This window comes from Halichoerus grypus, chromosome X (genome assembly GCF_964656455.1).
Source record: "Halichoerus grypus chromosome X, mHalGry1.hap1.1, whole genome shotgun sequence".
NCBI classification, from domain to species: domain Eukaryota; kingdom Metazoa; phylum Chordata; class Mammalia; order Carnivora; family Phocidae; genus Halichoerus; species Halichoerus grypus.
The window spans coordinates 69,618,157-69,637,493 of NC_135727.1; the positions used below are offsets into that span (position 1 = coordinate 69,618,157).

The window sequence follows — 19,337 nt, forward strand, 5'->3', positions numbered from 1 at the left end:
TTTTAGACGAAGGTGCCAAGTCCATTTCCGTGGGGGAAAACAACAGTCTCTTCAACAAAGAATACTGGGACAACTGGATTTCCAGCACAGAAGAATAAAGTGGGACACCTACAACACCTACGTCATACCAAATACAAAAATCATCTCAAAATGGATCATAGACCTATGTAAGAGCCAACACCATAAAACTCTTAGAAGAAAACACAGGGGTAAATCTTCATGAACTTGGGTTTGGCAATGGATTCCTGGGTCTGACACCAAATGCAGAAGCAACAGAAGGAAATATAAATACATTGGACTTCATCAAAATTAAAAACTTCTGTGGTGCACAGGACATTATCAAGAAAGTGAGAAGACAACCCACAGAATAGGTGAAATATTTGCAAATCATATATCTGTTAAGGATCTAGTATCCAGAATATATGAAAAACTCAACAACAACAAAAAACACATAACCCACCCTAAAAATGGGCAAAGAACTCGATTAAGCATTTCTCCAAAGAAGATATACAAATGAACAATGCTCCACATCATTAGTCATTAGGGAAATTCAAATCAAAACCACAATGACTTGCCAGTGTTTTGCTATTTGGATGGCTGTAACAGGTTTTTAAAACAACAGAAAATAACAAAAGTCCACAAGGATTCGGAGAAAATGGAACCCTCATGCATTGCTGTGGGGAGGTAAACTGGTACAGCCACTAGGAAAACCAGTCTGGCAGTTCTCAAGAAGTCAAACATGAAATTACCATATGAGGGGAGTCTGGCTGGCTCAGTCGGTTAAGCATCTGCCTTCGGCTCAGGTCGTGATCCCGGGGTCCTGGGATTGAGCCCCTTGTCCAGAGCCTGTTTCTCCCTCTCCCTCTGCCCCTCGCCCTGCTCTCGTGTGCTCACACTCTCTCTCTCAAATAAATAAAATATTTTAAAAAAAGAATTACCATATGACCCACCAATCCCAGTCCGAGGTATATACTCCAAAAGAATTGAAAACAGATGTTCAAATACTTACACGTGAATGGTCATAACATCTCTATTCACAATAGCCAGAAAGGGGAAAGCACTCAAATGTCCATCAGTGGATGAATGGTGGTATATGCATACAAGAGAATATTACTCAGCCATAAGAAGGAATGAAGTAGGGGCCCCTGGGTGGCTCAGTGGGTTAAGCGTCTGCCTTCAGCTCAGGCCATGATCCTGGGTCCTGGGATCAATCCCCGCATCGGGCTCCCTGCTCGGCGGGAAGCCTGCTTCTCCCTCTCCCACTCCCCCTGCGCGTGTTCCCTCCCTCGCTGTGTCTCTCTGTCAAATAAATAAATAAAAATATTTTTAAAATAAAAAAAAATAAAATAAAATCTTTAAAAAAAAAAGAAACGTGCTGTTGGGAATCACGCTGGTAGCGTCATGGAAGACATGGGTTTACACTAGTTGGAAATGGTGATAAGGGCAGAATAAGAGCAAGAATGAGGGTTGAACTAGGGCCTGGGAACGACATTTACGTGTGTGTGTAAATGAACACAAGCAGAAGAGAAACTACCCAAATTACAGCTGTACACTGTGGGGACAGCTATCACTTCTCAAGACCTACACCAGTCCTCTCTGGCTCGCTCCTTTGCCAGGCAGGTGGCCCCACTCGCTGCCCCCGCGGCCTCACCGCCAGGCTGGGCTGCCTCTCCGAAGGCGCCAGTCAGCTCCATGGCATGATCCTAGAAGGCTGGAGGGAGGGAAAAACCTCCAGCCTTCCAAGCCCACCCCCTCTTTCATGAGTTACTGAGCTCTCCTCTACCACCCTCCATCTGGCTTTCACGCATATATTTTTCTCCTTTGAGGAATATTCTGCAGAATCTATTTTGTGGTCCACTTCTGAGCCCATTTGGCACATCCCTGTGCCATCTCTCGCCTGCCTCTCATTCGACGTCTCTCTCCCACGTCCAGAAGCCGGCAGATATTTATTGGCGGCCTGCTATGTGCTCAGCAGTGCACTGGGCACTGGGGACACAGAAGTGAACAAAACACCAAAATCCCTATCTTCATGGACTGGGCATTCTAGCCAGGGAGACGAATAATAAATATAATACGACAAGCGGTGATCAGTGCCATGGAGAAATATAAAGCAAGGTAGATGTTGAGAGTGATGGGGTTGCTATTTTATTTATTTTACTTTATTTTATTTATTTGAGAGAGTGAGAGAGCACAAGGGAGGGTAGGAGCAGAGGGAGAGGGAGAAGCAGACTCCACACTGAGCAGGGAGCCAGACGTGGGGCTCCATCCCAGGACCCCGAGATCATGACCTGAGCTGAAGGCAGACGCCTAACCGACTGAGCCACCCAGGCGCCCCCGGGGTTGCTATTTTAGAAAGAGTGCCCAGGGAAGGCCCGTTTGAGGAGGTGCCGCTGAGAAAAGACCTAAAGCAGGGAGGTGACAAGTCATATGGCTATCCAGGAAAGAGTGTTCCAGGCAGAGGGAAGAGCCAACGCAAAGAGCTGAGACAGGAACCACCTAGTCGAATCCTAGAGACAGGGAGGCCAGTGTGCCTAAAGCTGAGGGAAAGAGGGGCCCCTGCGTGCTGTGTGGGGAACAGTCTGTAGAGGAGTGGGGAGCCAAGAGACCAGTCAGCAGGCTGTGGCAATGACCTAGGGCAGAGAAGATGGTGGCTTGACCCGGAGTGGTGGCTGTGGAAGCCGTGAGGAGTGTTTTGGATCCTGGATGTATTTTAAGGAGAGCTCACAGGGTCGCCTGGGTGGCTCAGTCGTTAAGCGTCTGCCTTCGGCTCAGGTCATGATTCCAGGGTCCTGGGATCGAGCCCCGCATCGGGCTCCCTGCTCAGCGGGAAGCCTGCTTCTCCCTCTCCCACTCCCCCTGCTTGTGTTCCCTCTCTCACTGTGTCTCTCTCTGTCAAATAAATAAATAAGATCTTTAAAAATAAATAAATAAAATCTTTAAAAATAAAAAAAATAAAGAGAGCTCACAGATTTTGCTCATCGGTAGGACATGAGGTGAGAAAGAAAAGATGAAGGCAAGGTTCTTGGCCTGGGTAACTGGGTGAGCAGAGAGCTGCCATAACTGAGCTAGGGAAGCTGGGGTAGGGGTGGCAGAGGACAGGGAATCGAGTGCCTTCTTTGGCCGAGTTCAGGGGAGCAGGATCGTATCTCTCCCGGAAGCTTAGGGCTCAGCTTGACTGTTTGCTGGTGGGGGTGGGGGTGGAGGGCGGATGGAGATGGTCGAGGCGACGAGCCTCGAATGAGTAACAAATTGTACCATGTACATCTTCCCAGGTCACTGCCAGTGAGCCCAATATCAGGGCTGAATTTCTTACCGTGGCCTCCAAGTGTGGCTCCCCTGACCTCACCAAACCCCATCCCGCGCTGTCCTCCGGGTACCCATCACTCCTCTGCACGTACTGTCCTCCACACCTGGTGAATGCCGGCCCTCGGCTCGGACATCACCGCCGCCTATCTCCCGCTTGATCTTATTAATGTGCATGTTTCTATCTCCCCCACCATACTGGGAACTCCTTGAGGGCAAAAGGGGCACCTTCATTCCAGCTGAGGCCTTGCCGACCCCAACAGGGCGCTATTGGCGTCAGCAAGGCCTCAGCTCACGTTTGTGGCCCGAAATAACCGCCGCCTAGGAGTAACAAACAGCCGGCCCTGAGCCCACCCTGGTGGGTCGGGAGGCCTGACTTCCCACACAGTCATATGTGACAACGAGGAAAACAGGGCCAAGGAGGTGAAGTCAGGCTTGGAACTGGACTCAGATTGGAAGGCGGACTCCATCCCCTAAGCAGCAGGGAACAGAGGTCAGGGAAGAGTAATCACTCACATGTGTACAGCACTTGAGAGTTTATAGCCACAGACATTATCTCATTCAGCCCTGGCACAGCCTCCTGAGGTAGGCATTCTCATTTCCCCCACTTCGCATCTGAGGAAACTGAGGCCTGATGAGCTCAAGTCACTGGGCCAAGGTCACACAGCTAGGAAGGGGCAGCCCTGGGGCTCAAACTGAGGTCCATCCGATGGCAGAGCCCCATGCTGTCGACATCAGAGTAGGCCCTACCTTAAGTTGGACGGGAGGATGGCCAGCCGGGTTTCTCCTCCCTGCCTATCCCCTACTGCGCCTTCCAGCCCATGGCAGCATGCGTTAGCATTTACTCCTCCCCTCAGGCAAGGATGGGGCCGGGTGGCCTGGGATTCAAATATGGCAGGGAATCATCCAAATTTGAGACTCCGAAGGTAACACTCCGGAGAGGTTTGAAGAGAATGCATGAAACATGCAAACTGCGGGAATCTTCCTTCCCCCCCCACCTCCCTGCCGGAGCTCTTCAGAGACAAGCCCCACTGGGCCCGCTGAGGGTCTGCCCCTAGGAAAGGGCAGCTCCCTTCTATTCCCTCAGCCAAAAGCCCCCCTGGAGAAGTCTCTTGCAGGGGCCATGCCTTCTTTCTGGTTGGGCGCTGGGCCCAGAAGGTTCTTGGCTCGCAGCAGCTGGGCCCTCGCACCTGTCCGTCTAGCTCCCCTGCTTCACAAACACACGCCCCCGCCAAGCTCGGTGCTGCTTCCAGATGGCCGGTCACTTATGCTTTCACCCCACTTTGGGCCTTTCTCTTTCTCGTTTGATTTCTTTTCCTTGCCTTGTTTTCTTCCCAGGCGCTCACTCTCACGCTCTTTTGCTCTCTCTCTCGCTCTCTCTCATTCATTCTTTCTTTCTCCCTCCATTGACTACATTCCGTGCTTCTCAGCCTGTCTGTCTGTCTCTCCCCGCCCCAGTCTCTATCCAGGTCACGACTCAGCGCCAGCCCCCAGCTCGGTAACAGTGAGGGGTTCGGATGCGGGCGTCTCTCCAGTCCCCACCAGCTCTGACATTCAGCTGGGAGGAAAGGCAAGACACCTGGGGGTGAGGGTGGGCTAGAGAGCAGGAAAGGGAGACAGAAACAGCTGGTACTGTGAGCTCAGCCAGCTTGCCTCACCTCTCCGTGCCTCCTTCCTACATCTGTAAAATGGAATTGAGAATACCAACCACCTCACACGGGCGGGGGTGCCGGGGAGGCAGGAGAATCAACCTTGCTCAGGGACAGGACAGGCTTTTCTGAACACTAAGGGGCAGGTCCCAGTGGGTATTGTTTTTAGGAGGCGGTGAGGCCCAGTGGTCAACAGCAGGCTGTCTGGGGCCCCTGGGCCTGGTTTTGAATCCTCAGCCCAAAACACACAGCTGCCCAATACCTCTGTGCCTCAATTTCCCTATGGGCAAAATACGAGTGAGGTAAGACTAGGACTCACCTACCACGTCAGGATGTTGTGGGGATTAGATGCGAGAAGCGTGGAGCACTAAGGACAGCGAGGGTCTGTCACCTACTAAGCGTCCAGGAAGCGTTTAACCGTCGATGTTTCTCATCAGAGCTAGAGGGACGAAAGCAAAACCTCCCCTGAGCTGGCGTTCTTAGGAGCGCTGGGCCGCGGCGGGAACGCAGAGCCTGTGGTAATGTGGACTCATCTCCCTGTCGGGCCACGAGTGTGCTCATGGGGGTCGTGCCCCGAACGGGGACACCTGAAATTCAGCTTGCTTGCGTGCCTCGTGCAAAGCCGTGTGCCCTGGGGTGAGGGCCGGTAAAGCCCAGAGGGAGCAGCACCTGTTTCTAATTAGGCCTCCCAGAGGAGGTGCCTTTCTGTGATTAGCATGAGGAGACCGTCTGTGCTAGCTGAGGGGCGCCGTCCAGGCCGGGGAGACGTCTCGGGTCCCTGGGCTTGTGGGCCTCTCCTCATGGCTGGCAGCAGAAATCTGCACCCTGGCCCCCTGAGCTACTCTGATCCTCCATCCGTCTCCAGCTCTGATCGATGATCCCCAGGGGGGCAAGTGTCTGTGGCTGCGGGGACCTGAGGAAATATTTCCGGGCCCCCAGGTTATACGCGCACAATGAATCCTAACCATGTCAATGAGTCCACAGCCATGTTTGTCTGAGCCAACCCCAGACCCAGGGTTAAGGGCCAACAGAGGCCACAGGGCTAGTGGTTCAAGCTGGGGGACCTCCCCATGCCAGCAGGGGCTCCAATTGCAGGGAAACTGGGCTCCGTGGATGGATGACGAGGTCTCTGATGGGACGGGATTGGGAGGTTGGGAGGGCAGGTCCCCGGGCGCCCGAGAGAGCTGAGCACGGGGAAGTGTTCCTGGCCTGGAGTTGAGATTGGGGGCCAAGGGGCTGCTACATCACTTCGGGGCTCAGGTAAGGGAGCGGTTTCAGCCCGATGGTGCAGGGAGCAGGGCCAGATTGAAATGGCCTCACCTTTTTAAGGATGAAGTAAGCTAAGAGACGCCACTAGCCCGAGTGGCGGGTGGCAGAAAAGGGAGAGCAAACAAGCCCCCAAAGGCTTGTGTTCTAGAAGCTGAAGTGAAACTAGGGAGGGCCTGGCATGCTTCAGGCCTGGCCAAAATGTATTTAGCTAAGTGAGATGAGGCCCCTGTCACTCCCTGGTGTGGGGGAATTTATGGACTGAGATCCCCTCACGCTGCCCTTTAGGGATTTAAAGCATGTGTCCACGATGCTGCTTGGGCCGGAGGGGCCGAGGAGGGGAGAGGAAGGGAGAGCTGCGGTGAAAAACCAGTGTCCCGGGCCCTCGAGGAGAGAAAGCCCCTCTCTGTGCCAGTGGAGGGAGGCAAGGGAAAGTTCCCCACGGTTTGGCTGAAAGTCATTCTGCCGATTGCTCTTTTTGACACAACCTCACACTTTCTTTCCAGTCCTATATTCCTGGCTGTGCGCAAACTATTTCCACTTGGATGTTCTGCCAACAAGCTTAAACTAAACATGCTTAAAGCAGAGTTTCTTTCCCCCCACAAAGCCTCACACCTTCCCAAGGCCTCTAGCTTCACTGCTGACACCCGAATAGCCCAGGGCCTGGCCGGCCTGGCTGCTTCCCCTCCTCCCTTACACCAGCGCCTCTCTCCCTCCCTGCCTTTGAGCCTGGTGCCCTTCCCTGGGTAATACTTCTCAGAGTTGTCTTGGCCATTTCCAGGCCTCAGCCCTCTACCGCCCTGCCCTCGGCCCTGGAGATTCCTGCCACAGCGCCTACCTGGGCTCCCCGCTCTGGCTCTCTCCCTGGTCTGAGCCATGCATGCCTCCTGGCTGCACACAGTGATCATGTACTGCAATGGGAGCGGGAGAAGAGCCATTCTAGAAGACAGGAAAGCAGAGACACAGAGTGACAGCGGAGCAGGTAGCCTAACGGGGAGAGTTTGGCCTTCGGAGTGAGTCAGAGCTGGCTGTGAACCCCAGCTCGGTGATCTCGGCCTTGTCATTTCACCTCTCTGTGCCTCAATGCTGTTCTCTATGAAGTGGGGATGATAGCGTCGATCTCCTTAGGGTTCTTGTGAAGTTGAATCCTACAAGGGCTACGTCCCAGAACGACATCCCCCAGAGGCTGGAGTGGCACAGAGCTGTGAAGACGAGTCCCCAAGGTGAGCGGCCGGGTGGCCGGACTTGTTTGTATATCTGCCGTTTTCCCATTATGTATGAATAACAGGAAATCAAGTAGGGAATCAATTCAACTGGACCCAATTCTTGGCCCTCTCCAAAACTTCCCCCACCCCCTTGTGTGCACAGGCAACCAAGGCTACAGTCTCCGAAGCTGATTGGAGTGCCCAAGGATGCCCTGTTATCTCTGTTCTTCTCAGTTTTCATTTCCCAAGGCCCTTACCCCATTACTAATCTTGTCCTCCCTCTTCTACTTCATCTCCTCTTCTTTTCAGTCCTTCTTTTTTTTTTTTTTCCACAGGAGCCGAAGCTAGCGCCTGTCCAAGCCCGCCGGCCTCGGGCAGAGGAATGTGGCCACTCCTTCCCAGGGGCGGCCAGGCCCAGGCACTCACTCCGGCTGGCAGAGGCCGGCAGCGCGCGCAGAGCTGGGGAGGCTCCCGGCACCTTGCTCTGAGGGGCTGGAAAGCGCTGCAGACGTTAGCTCATCACTCCCTGGCAGAGGCCGACCAGTCTGCTATTCTCACTAGCATCTTCCAGATGGGGAAATGGAGGCACAACCGTGCGAGGTGTGGTTGCAGACTCTCGGGGTCCCATGGGAGCTCCTGGACAGGGTCTCCAGATGGAATAAGGGGAGAAGGGCCGCCCAGACTTCCCCAGATGGACTTCTAACTCCTTGAGATCGGATGGGGGGATGGGGGGAGGAAGGATATAGGAACTGTGGACCAGACTGCAGTATCTGAAGGGGGCATGAGAGAAGAATGGGAGGGGAGTGGCCAGGACCCGCCATCGCCTGAGCCCCCCCGCCACTGGAAGGGCCCCCGCCTCACTCACTAGCCCATTAGGAGTGACTCACCACTCTTACAGAGAACGTGTTTGCCCCACTCGTCACCTCTGGAATAAGAGGCCACACAGATAAAGTCTGCATGGCCAGGCACCAAAGGGTTAACTATGATGTGGTTAGGTTATTATGTTTTCCTCCTGGTGCTTTTCTGTTATTTCCAAATTCTGTGCAGGGAGCAATTATGACATTTAGAGCCAGACAAAATGTTAATTATTTTTAATTATTAAAAAGAAGAAACAACTGGGGATGTGGTGACGAGCCCTGGGCTTGGAATAAGGGGCCCCAGGTCAAGCCCACTCTCACTTCCCAGTTGTGTGAGCTAGGGCAAGTGATTTCATCTCTTGGAATCTCAGCTTTTCTATAAAATGGAAACATCGACAAGGAAACATTTTCAAACATATACAAGAAAGCATTGCAATGAAGGCCCATGTGCCATCTTCAACATTATCATCTTGTTTTATTTGTATCCCCACCCACCTTACCCCATCCCCACTGGAATATTCCAAAATAAATCCCAGACATGCCCTTTGTTTCCATAAAGAATTCAGTATTAAACTGCTTTTTACATTTTTCTCAATTACAAAATAATACATGATGACTGTAGAAAACTTGGAAAATGAAGAAATAACATACAAAGGAGAAAACAAAAATCACCCATAACTGCGCCACCCAGAGGTAACATTTTCGAGTAGTCCATTAATTTATTCTATGCACATATATATGTATATATATATACACACATTATATGTATACATTTTAAACAAATGTGGGACCCTACTGTAGATATCATTTGTAGGTGTCACTTGATTTAAACTATAAACGTAATAAAATCATATTACAGAAAAGTCAAGAAAAGATGGAAATTACCCATAATCCTTTACCACCAATATAAAACCTGTTAATACTTTAATATATTCCCTCCCCATTTTTTTCAACGAACATACATACTTTTAGCACAAGTGGGATCGCACTGATTATGCACTTTTCAAATTATGAATCTGTTTTAATTGCGAGAAAATAACATCGTATTGCAGAAAATTTTTAAAAAGGAAAAAGAAAAATATCACCCATAATTCCATTACTCAATTATAATCACAGTTAACATTTTGGTATATTTACTCCCAATTTTTTTATGCACATATAATTTTAACAAAAGTGGGGGCATACAATGTGTGCAGTTCATTAACTATAAATTTATATTTAATTATAAGAAAAATATCACCATGTTGCATAACATGGAAAAAAGAGAAAAAAAAAATCACTCATAATCCTACCACCCTACTGACCCTGTTGTTGGTTTGGTGTTTTCCTGACCATTGCATCATTACCCATATTCATACATGGTTGGAAACATAGTATTTAATTTTCTATTCTTTGTGCTTGTTGCAACTGGGCATCATATTTATGCAACTTTGTACCCAGTATTTTTTTTATTTTTTTGTTAGGAACATTTTCCCAGGAATAAAAGAGTTTTAGAAATCAGGAGTGTGTGTGTGTGCGCGCGCACAGGTGTGAAGATACGAAGGTACGTCCTTACCGTGGACGTTTAGATTGCTTTTTATTTTTCACTATTATAAATAATTCTGCTCCAAACATTCTTGAACAAAGACGTGCTTTTTAAATTTTCTACACGCATATTGAGTATCTGTTTCTGGAGACCACTGTGTGTGTTTTTACCGGCTGTCCTGTAAAAAGTGGTCATCTTCTATTGGTCCCTAATTTACTCCTGTCATATAGCTCAGACAGCCCTTTGGTTCTGGAGGATGGGATTTTTGGAACAAATCTGCATTTTCCTCTCCCAACCCTTCCTGAGTTTATAGACCTCCTTCATCCCCTCAGCCTGGCTTTTCAGTTAATCAGTCAGTAATACTGAACCTGAAGTGTATGAGCTGAGACAGGGCTAAGAGGCAACAGGAAAAGAATGAGAAGGCACAACAACAGCCTTTGTTGACCGCTAACTACCCAGCAGGCACCAACCAGCCTAAGCTTTTCCCTGGATCCTTGCAACAAACCCGCAGAGTCGCTCCCATTATTATCCCCATTTAACAGACCGGAAAACCGAGGCCCAAAGAGTGAAGCCACTTGGCCCGAGATCATACAGCTAGTAAATGGCAGTGGAGGAATTTAAACCCAAGTGGACTGACCCCTGAACGTGTATTCGTGACAGCCAGTCTAGCCGGCAACCTTATCCTCCCAGGCGGGGAGGCGTAAGGGTGGGAGTAAGGACTCTGCAGTCAGCCTGACCCAGATTCGAACACCCGGCCTCCCGGTTCTGTGAACTTGGGCCAATCTCTGGGACTCCCGTTTCACCTTTGGTAAACCCTACCTCGCAGGGCTGTCGTGGGAATTAAGTGAGATGATGGATGGGAACATGCTAGGCCCAACGCGGGCACACCGAAGGTTCTTGCTGGGTAACCATCCTTGTCCTCTCCTTGCCTCCCGAGCTCGCGGATCTAGTTCCCAAGTTGGGGATAGAGAGTTCAGCGGAGAGCTCTGAGCTGGGCTGGAGCCGACTGGGAAGTCTGTGATCCGGGGCAAATTTGCAGATAGATGCAAATGTCTCCTTTGCTCTCTCCCTGCCTCTGCAACTAACCTCCTCTCCCATCTCCCCCAAAAGGAAAGGGGTGGCTTTTGTGCTCCACAACCCAGTGCTTGAAGCCCCTCTCTTCCCCGCTCCCCAGGAGGTGGACAGCGGAGATGACAGGAAGTCACCGGTGGGGAGACCCTCTCCGGCATGTGGCCACAGAGAATTGTGGCGGAGGGCGCTCCTTTTTCTGCCCTTCAAGGGTCCGGATGGGGGAGGGGGCTGGCTGTTGAGCAACTGCTCCGGAGACACTCCAGAAGCCGAGATGAACATATGCCTCTTTCTAACAATTGGCCTGGGAGCCATCCAATAGATGGAGGGCGGATCCGACACCTCCCGGATCCGGAGCCTGCAGCGGGGCTGCCGCCGCTGTTTCCAGACCCGCTGCCGAGAGGGGGCGGAGGGGGAGGGTAGGTCGGAGGTCCAAATCGGCAACACACAATTCGAAAGCCTAAGGGGTCGCCCACCTCAGGCCAACACCAAGACGGCTTGAGGGTGTATTTCACAGGCAAACTCTGTAGGGTTTTAGGGTTCCGACGGATCCCGCCTTTTATCGGAGGCAAACTGGGCACAATCCACGATCTCTGGGCAAAGTGAGAAATGGTTTGGGGGGGCGGGGTGTATGTGGTTGTTACTGGGGTTTGTGTTGAGGCAAGGTGAGGGGAAGGAATGGAGCCGCGCAAGGCAGCTTTTGGGGCCGGGGAAGGGGCTTAGCTGGCGACCAGAGCACGCCCTGAGCTTCCTTCAGGTGTTAAGGAAGGGCCTTGATCCGTCGCTCCGTTTGCTCCCCATCTTTATGTCAGTAAGCCGGTTAGTCCGTCAACAAACAGAACTTTGTTCAAAGAGCAAATGCAGGGCACTCAGGGAAAAGGGGGTGGGGGAGGAGAGGAAGGAAGGAAGGAAGAAAAAAAAATGAAGGAAGAAAAAAAAGAAAAGACCTTTAGGTCTTCAAATCCAATTAAGAAGACAGAACACATACATAGTGAAAATGACTTCATGACATTCCCTCACCTCTTTTTTCTTATCGTCAGGACTTTAAAAAAAAAAAAAAAAAAAAGAGCTTGTTCTATAAACAGTGTAAAATGAGTAGTTGCTGAAAGGGGCCAAAAAAAGGGAGTTTGGTAGAGGGCTAATCCTGGTGGCCTTCCTGTAAGAAGAGGTGAGACGGGAGCTTGTTGGCCACAAGGAGCGTGAACTAAGGTGGACAGGACGTGGACCTCTTTCCCTGAAACATCTGTAAGACAGTATCCCAACCTGAGAAATATGCTCCAAAAGCAAAATGTTATTCCTGCTAGATGGGAATGATTATATAATCGTAATAACATAACCTGGCATCATGGGAAGGCAGAAGGAATCCCCCTCGGGCTCCGGGGCAAGCTCTTCGGACCCGGCTGCCGGTTCTTGGCTTTTCGGCGTGCCTCCTGAGCTGCACCTGGCCCCACGGTCCCGGTGGGCAGCGTATCACCGCGTCGCATCCCGCCAGCCTCCTCCTGCCTGGGGTGACCACAAGAGTGAATCCCTCCAACCCAACCCCCGTTCGGGCCTTCGAGGGAAGCCGCCGCTGCCGGATAGGCCCTCCATGAGGCTCTGCCCGGAATCCGGGGACTTTAATGGGGAAAGGGACTCCCAGCTTCAGCCCTTCAACAAGATGGTGCGGCCCAAAGGGGGCAAACAGGCTCCGAGAAAGCCCTGCAGAAAACTCCAATCATGCCCCGCCGGCACCAGCCCCGTCCCGAGTGCGTCCCTCTCCCCCAGGCCATTCCCTGAGCCCCTCTGGCTCTCTCCGCGCCCCCCCCCCCGGCCCCCGGCCCCCGTCCCCAGCCCCCTGAAGCCCGCTCTGGCCACCCCGCAAGATTTAGGTCAGAAAACAGACACTAACAGCTCTCCCTCGCCTCAGCGAAATTGCTAAGTGGAATTTATTGGGCAAGTCCATGCAGGGCGGTGGGGAGAGACCAGGTCCCGGGCACGGGCCCCCCGCAGCTTTAGAAGCGCAGGCGTCGGCCTGAGGCTCAAGGCTCCGAGTGCCCACGGCCTGGGCCCGCCAGCTCTCCCCCCACCCCCACCCCGGGAACCGCGGACGGTCCCCGGCGCTGCCGGACCCGCGGGGCCGCTCGGACTCCGTTCCCCAGCCGGCCCTTCGCTTTCACACGATCCGCGGTGACTGCACCAGCTTGAGCGCCTTTAAAGGGCCACACACGCCAGCCGCCGCTATAAAATGTTCCCAGCGGCACAGCTGCAGAAGGGGCACCGCTGAGCCGCCGAGAGGAGGCTCGCTCCGCCCGGCTGCCCGCCCGCAGCCCGCCTGCGAGGGGTCGTTCCCGGCGAGGAGGAAGAGGGCTGAGGAAGGCGCAGCACCCGCTCTGGCCCTCGGTGAGTATCCAGTTCAGATTTTGCCATCAACTCGCCCACGAGCCAGGACATGTGCTAATAATGCCCTAAGCCGGTTATAAAGACGTGGAAATTGGGGGGAGAGGGGAAAAAAGGGGGGAAAGGGTCTGTCCTTCCTGGGATTCCTAGCCGAGTCCAGCCTGCTGCCGTGTGCGTGTGCGTCAGGGCTCTCCGGGCGGCAATGGGGGCTTGAGAACCGGGTCCCCGGCGCCGGGAAGGGAGCGCGGCGGCCGCCACCGCCACCGCCCCGGAGTCAGGCGCCGAAGCTGAGGGCGGGCACGGGCGCGGGCCGGGGCTGCTTGGCGCGGCACGGTGCGGTGCGGTGGCGGCGGCGCGGCGCGGCGCGGCGGGCTTTACCCAGGCGCCCCGGGGTCGGGTGGCACCGAGCGCGACCGGCTCGCGGCGGCGGCGGCGACGGCGGCGTGCGTGCCAGGGGCTGGGGGCTCGGCCGCTTCGCCCGCGGCTCACCGGGCTCCGCGCTTCCCTCTCTCCAGGGCAGGCGGCTTCGGAGAGGTAAGCCGGGCCGCCGGGCAGGGCGCTGGGCTGGTCGGCGGGGCCAGGGACTCCAGCCGAGCGGGTGTGGGGAGCGGGCGGCGGCCGCGCGGGCCGGGGGGCTCTGGGGGACTCTGGGGGACTTGTTTTCTGTTTGAAAGCTGTTCTGCTGGGGGCGGAGGGGCCGCCGCCCGCCCGCCAGCGAGCCGGTTCGCTCGCCAGCGCGCCCGCCTGCCGGCCAGCCGGGCCAGGCGCCCGCTTCTCCCGGGGAGACCGCAGCACCTTTTCTCCCCGCGCCCGCGCTTTCTCCAGCTTGGCTTCCACCGACTTTGCTAACCGCCCGGACCGCATCTGGACGCTCCGGCTCCGGGGCTGCACACAGCTCAGGTTTCCTTCGGGGACTGGAGACGAGAGGGGCTTTGGGGGCCGACTTCAGCGGAATTGCGGGATGGAAGTTAGCGAATTTGGGCAACTTGCCTCTTTCACCCAGCCGGCCTTTCCTCTCCCCCCCACGCACGCCCACACACCCACGCACACCCACGCACACACCCCTCTCCCTATAAACGAGGGCCGCGGGGCCGGGCCGCGCACTGAGTCCCTGCCTCGCCGAGCGCCGGACTTGGAGTCAGACCGACCTGGCTGCGAATCCCGGCTCCGCCACTTTCTAGCGCTGTGACCTTGGGCAAGTTACCGAACCTCTCCGAGCCTGTCTCACTCTTCTCGTACCCGGGCTTAATAGCACTGACTACGGGCGGCTTGGCTTAGGGGGTAGGCTCAGCCTGCGGCCGCGTCGGGTAGCTCAGCGGGCGCTCAGTAAGTGTTGGTGAGGCGCGGGAGTGCCGGCGCTGAGTGCGCCGCCGCGCGCGGGGCGACCACGGGGCCCCAAACTCGCGGCCGAGGCGGAGACCCCGCGCCCCTCCCCGCCTGCCCGCCCACCCAGGCTCTACGATCGGTTCCTGATAACGGCACTTGCGGGAGCGGACGCTCGGGGCCCCGGTGGCCTGGGTGCTCGCGCCCACCGTGCAGGGATGCTCCCAGCCGCCCCCAACTCCCGCAGATCCACCTGGGATGCGGCGAGGAGGGCGGCCGAGCTGTCCGCAAACAACGGGCCTTTAGTTTTCAGGTGGCGAAACTGACCGGTCTGGTTAGAGCGCGTCCAAGCCAAGCCGCAGTACTGTTTGGATTTTTAAATTTCTCCTTCTGAGTGAGAAAATAGCAATCGAGATGGAGCCATCCGGTTGGTGCCATTTTAACTTTGGGTCCCCCAACAGGTCAAAGACGCGCGGCCCCCTACCTGCCTCTCCCTTCTCTCTTCTTCCTCTCCCCTCCCCACCCCCATCTGGGCGGGAGGGGGCTGCCGGCCCTGGGGAAGATCTGTAGAGAAGGGAGGGCGGCGGGACCGGGGACTGGTGGCCGGGGCCGGCGAGGCACCAGCGGGCGCGGAGGCACTTGTTGCTCCGGATTGCCCAGCCGCCTCTCGCGGCGGTTGAGCAGTGGTCAGCTCGCAGCTCGGATAGCGGGCTGAGACGTTTCCGCGCGGCCAAGTTTTGCCTTCCAATGGGCTGGGGGTGGGGGGGCAGAGTGGGGACCGAAACTTGGCGAAGCAGGGGCAGGGATTCCGATCGAAATGCTATTGCCGCTTCAGACGGACCCAGAAACACTTACTGAGCGCCCACAGAGCCCAGACCCAGGCCGGGGGTCAGGGCGGGTGGGGAGGTGGCGGTGATGGGAGGGCCACAGATCCGAATGGAAACAGGGTCCCGCCTAGGGGCGCTCCCAGCCTGAAGGGGGAGACATGGTAAAATGGTCTTCCCCAGGAACTGATAATCAGAACAGAGAGACTTTTTTTCTCGTTCTTTTTTTTTTTTCCTACTTTTTTCCCTCTCTCTCTCCTCTGTTTCTTTTTGTTATTGTTGTTCCCGCTGTTTTGTTTCTTTTTCTTTTGTACATTCGGGTACCTGGCGGCAGAAGGAAGGGAGGCTGAATAGGAAAGGGAAAAGATGGTCAGCCCCCCACCCCCCAGACATTGTTGTTTGGACACAGAATTGCTTGATACCAAAGGTGCTGAGCTTTTGAAGATGACATGGATTAAACTCCTTGTCTTGTAATCACTGGCTTGAAATATTCTCCGGTTGCCTCAGAGAAGAAGCAGGGCTTTCCAATCAAGCGGCAGTGGCAAACCCAGAAACTGATTTTCTCGTGTTTTCTCCCCGCCCCCTTCTTCCTTGCTCTGTTTTTCTTGCCTCCCTCCTGTCTAAATGGCGATGAGAAAGAGAGGTAGTGAGCGGTCACTTTCTAGAAGTGTCTGAACAGATTTCTAATGACCACTGGGAAGAGGGGGGTGTGGAGAAATCAAACCTTGCTGGACAGATTAGAGATCCTTTTTTAAGGTCCTGAAGGATTTCTGGGCTAAGAGGTATTTATAAATATGAAATTCTACATCTCTAACTCATCATGATGGCCAGAATATAGGGGGTTCAAAAAAAAAAGCTTCCAGGAAAATAACTGGAGATTTTTCAGAGATGTTTAGTTTTCTGGTTTGGGGGTATTCTTTTTCCCCTCATCCCCTTATCCTTTGGCACTTGAGCTGGGGAATCATTTCTCCAGGAGCCGTCTGAATCATTCCCGGTATGATGACTTGGCCAGTGGTCAGGTGAGGCATGTGGATATAAGGAGTGCTAGCCCCTGCTCCCAGAACCAGAGCTACCTGATGGGACAGCCACTGAAGCTCTGTGCCTCAGTTTCCCTCCAGGAAGAATCATTGCCACCTGTCATTACAGATGGGTGTGGCTGGCCTCCGAGCAGATATCCTGGGAAAGTCCGGTGCTGCCCAGGTTGTCTGGGAGGCTTGGAGGCGATTGAGACATTCCCAGCTGCTCTCTCTGGCTGCCTTCGTGCCCCGACACCACCCTGATCGGCCGGGCTTCTCTCGCACCCATGCCGGAGGCAGGGCTCTGGAGCCCCATGACCTTAGCTTTGGGGACTCATTCCTTCCGCTGGCTGACGCAGCCAGCCTTCCAGGTCTTCCTTGCCCTCAGTCCTTCCCACTTTTCTCCCAATCCCAGTGGAGGCCCCAGGTCCCCAGCCCAGGTGCCAGTGGTCCACTGAGAAAGTGTGCTCCTCGCTCAGGGACATCCCTGCCCTCAGAATCAGAAACAGTGCACCTCACGCACACACTTGAGGCTCTGAAGTCACTCACATGAGGAAACAGTCACGTGTGTCCCCTCTTGGGGATGTGGGCAGCACCTGGCTAAATCAAGCACCTTTCCTGCCTCGGGCAAATGTTCTAGCTTGATCTCCTGCCTCTGCTCAGGTGGTTTCTGGTCTTGGGCCTAACGCTGTTACCATCCTTGCCTCGTAGCTGTGTGGAGCTGCCCTGCTTAGGGCTTTGCTAGTGCTCTCTCGGTCCGTAAAGCCTTGGTCCTTATTACCTCTTTTCCCTCACATACAGCACGAAAGCTCCAGCTGACGGCATCATCTCCCACCAATTTATCCAGCTTCTGCCAAGGCTCTGAAATGCCAACTATGTCAAGGCCTGCACTTGATGTCAAGGGTGGCACCTCACCTGTGAAGGAGGTAACTTCCGCCATCTTGCCGATGGAGATACCGAGAGGCATGGAAAGACGACCTGGTCTGGGCCTTGTGGTAGGCCCTCCCATGCACGGTAGCTAGTGTCCTTTAGCACAGAGGAGACAGCAGGGCTTTCTCTGGGGAGAATGAGAATAGCTTCTGCCTAAGTATGGTCAACTCGAGCCCACCGAGGTGTTGAAAGATGGCAGAGGAGGGGAACAGAGAAGCAGAAGCGGCACAGGGCCGCTCCTTTGAAGAGATTGCTGTGAGGCTGAGAAGAGAGCCAATGAGGTGCCCTTTTCGGAATGGTGACGTGAAGGAGGGGCCAGGGGGAGAGAGATGAAAGCCACTGACCCACGTAGGATGGTGGGCGCCCAGCACCGAAGACTTGGGTCTGAGCTCAGTGCTCGGGACCATGGTAGCAAAAGGACACTCGAGCTGGGAGCCTAACTTGCCAGGGGGCCTTCTTGCTCTCTCCCCACCACTAGCCCCAGAGGAAGGGCACGTAGGGGCTTCCTGAGCCCGATGAACGGTGACGGACAAACCAGGAACGGGGGTACCAAGCTGTGCCTTTCTCTGTCTTGTAGGATGCCAACCCAGAGATGAGCTCGCTGGCCTACTCTAACCTGGGCGTGAAGGATCGCAAAGCAGTGGCCATCCTGCACTACCCCGGGGTGGCCTCGAACGGAACCAAGGCCAGTGGGGCTCCCACTAGTTCCTCGGGATCTCCATCTCCAATAGGCTCTCCTACCGCCACCCCTCCCACTAAACCCCCACCCTTCAACCTGCACCCCGCCCCTCATCTGCTGGCCAGTATGCAGCTGCAGAAACTTAATAGCCAGTATCATGGGATGGCCGCTGCCGCCGCCGCCGCCGCCGCCACTCCAGGCCAACCTGGGGAGGCAGGGCCCCTACAAAACTGGGGCCTTGGGGCTCAGGCGGGAGGGGCGGGGTCACTCTCTCCTTCTACCGGTGCCCAGAGCCCTGCTATCATCGACTCAGACCCAGTGGATGAGGAGGTGCTGATGTCGCTGGTGGTGGAACTGGGACTGGACCGAGCCAATGAGCTTCCGGAGCTGTGGCTGGGGCAGAATGAGTTTGACTTCACTGCGGACTTTCCATCTGGCTGCTGATGCTCACTGTCCCTAAAGATGGAGGAACAAAGCCACCGATTCTGTTGTAAATAAAAAATAAAAGTTACTTACAAAGAGATGGGCCAGCTGGAGGTGTTCTTCATTGAGGTCTAAAGGGGTGCGGCACAGTCTGACGTTCCTTTTGGCAATTCTGAGGCCCACGGTGGGGTGGTGGGTGGTTAGCCGGGAGGAAGCTGGATGGGGTGGGGGTGGGGCACAAAGGGGGCTGCTCACCAAATGCCGCCTGCCACTGCCTTTAATCTCTCCAGGGGCCCAAGTACCTGGCCTCACTGCCCTGAGACCCCAGGAATGCTGTCCTAATCAAGGCTGAATAGAGGGGCTGGTCGGAGGAGCAGTCTCAGATGAAAGACTCCTTCAGACCCTTCCGCAGCCTCCTTGCCCCAGGCACATCCAAGCCTAAAGCGTTGCCCTGGCCACGTGGTACCCGCTCTACAACTCTAAAAGCCACCCTACCCACTCTCTAGGCCCCAGTCTAATCGGCCCATTAAGGCCACTCCTTTGCCCTGTTGCCCATGGGCAAGAGATGGGACCTAAGAAGCATCCTATGACTTGGGAGCTCAGATTTCTCCGGAAAATTGCAAAAGTAGCAGACTCCCATGATGACACTCTGGGATTCTAGGTGCCTTCTTCAAGTCCCCCCGAGAGTTGTTCATCCTTTCCCTCCAAGCCCGGGACACTCAGCTGGCGTGAGTGTCCTCCTAACGCTGGGCTTCCTGGCCCACCGGGTATGGGGACAGCCTGTTGCTTGAGGCCGGCCTCTTCCTCTTAGAGATACAGATTAGGACTGGGCTTGACAAGTTCAACGTTGAGGAATATAGCCTTGCTCTTAGGCAGTGGCTTCAGAAGCATGC

The 19,337-nt window shown here is 54.6% G+C and overlaps 1 protein-coding gene across 4 annotated transcripts; it reads left to right on the forward strand.

Annotated features, from left to right (window-relative positions):
* Positions 1-12,958: 12,958 nt before the first annotated feature.
* CITED1 (Cbp/p300 interacting transactivator with Glu/Asp rich carboxy-terminal domain 1) lies at positions 12,959-18,544 on the forward strand. 4 transcript variants are annotated; one of them, XM_036087374.2, is made up of 3 exons: positions 12,959-13,252; positions 17,214-17,338; positions 17,920-18,544. In XM_036087374.2, exons 2-3 carry the CDS (start codon positions 17,279-17,281, stop codon positions 18,463-18,465), a joined length of 606 nt encoding a protein of 201 aa, XP_035943267.1. In that variant the 5' UTR covers positions 12,959-13,252; positions 17,214-17,278; the 3' UTR covers positions 18,466-18,544. The 4 variants fall into 4 exon arrangements, with proteins under 4 accessions (XP_035943267.1, XP_035943269.1, XP_035943268.1 ...); XM_036087376.2 differs by lacking the exon at positions 12,959-13,252 and adding an exon at positions 13,382-13,783; XM_036087375.2 differs by lacking the exon at positions 12,959-13,252 and adding an exon at positions 14,298-14,444.
* Positions 18,545-19,337: the final 793 nt, after the last annotated feature.

What these genes read in the sequence shown, in the direction of transcription:
- CITED1 (XM_036087373.2), top strand. An exon ending in GCACCTCACCTGTGAAGGAG is followed by an intron (nt 17,339 to 17,919) that starts GTAACTTCCGCC and finishes TCTGTCTTGTAG; the next exon opens with GATGCCAACCCAGAGATGAG.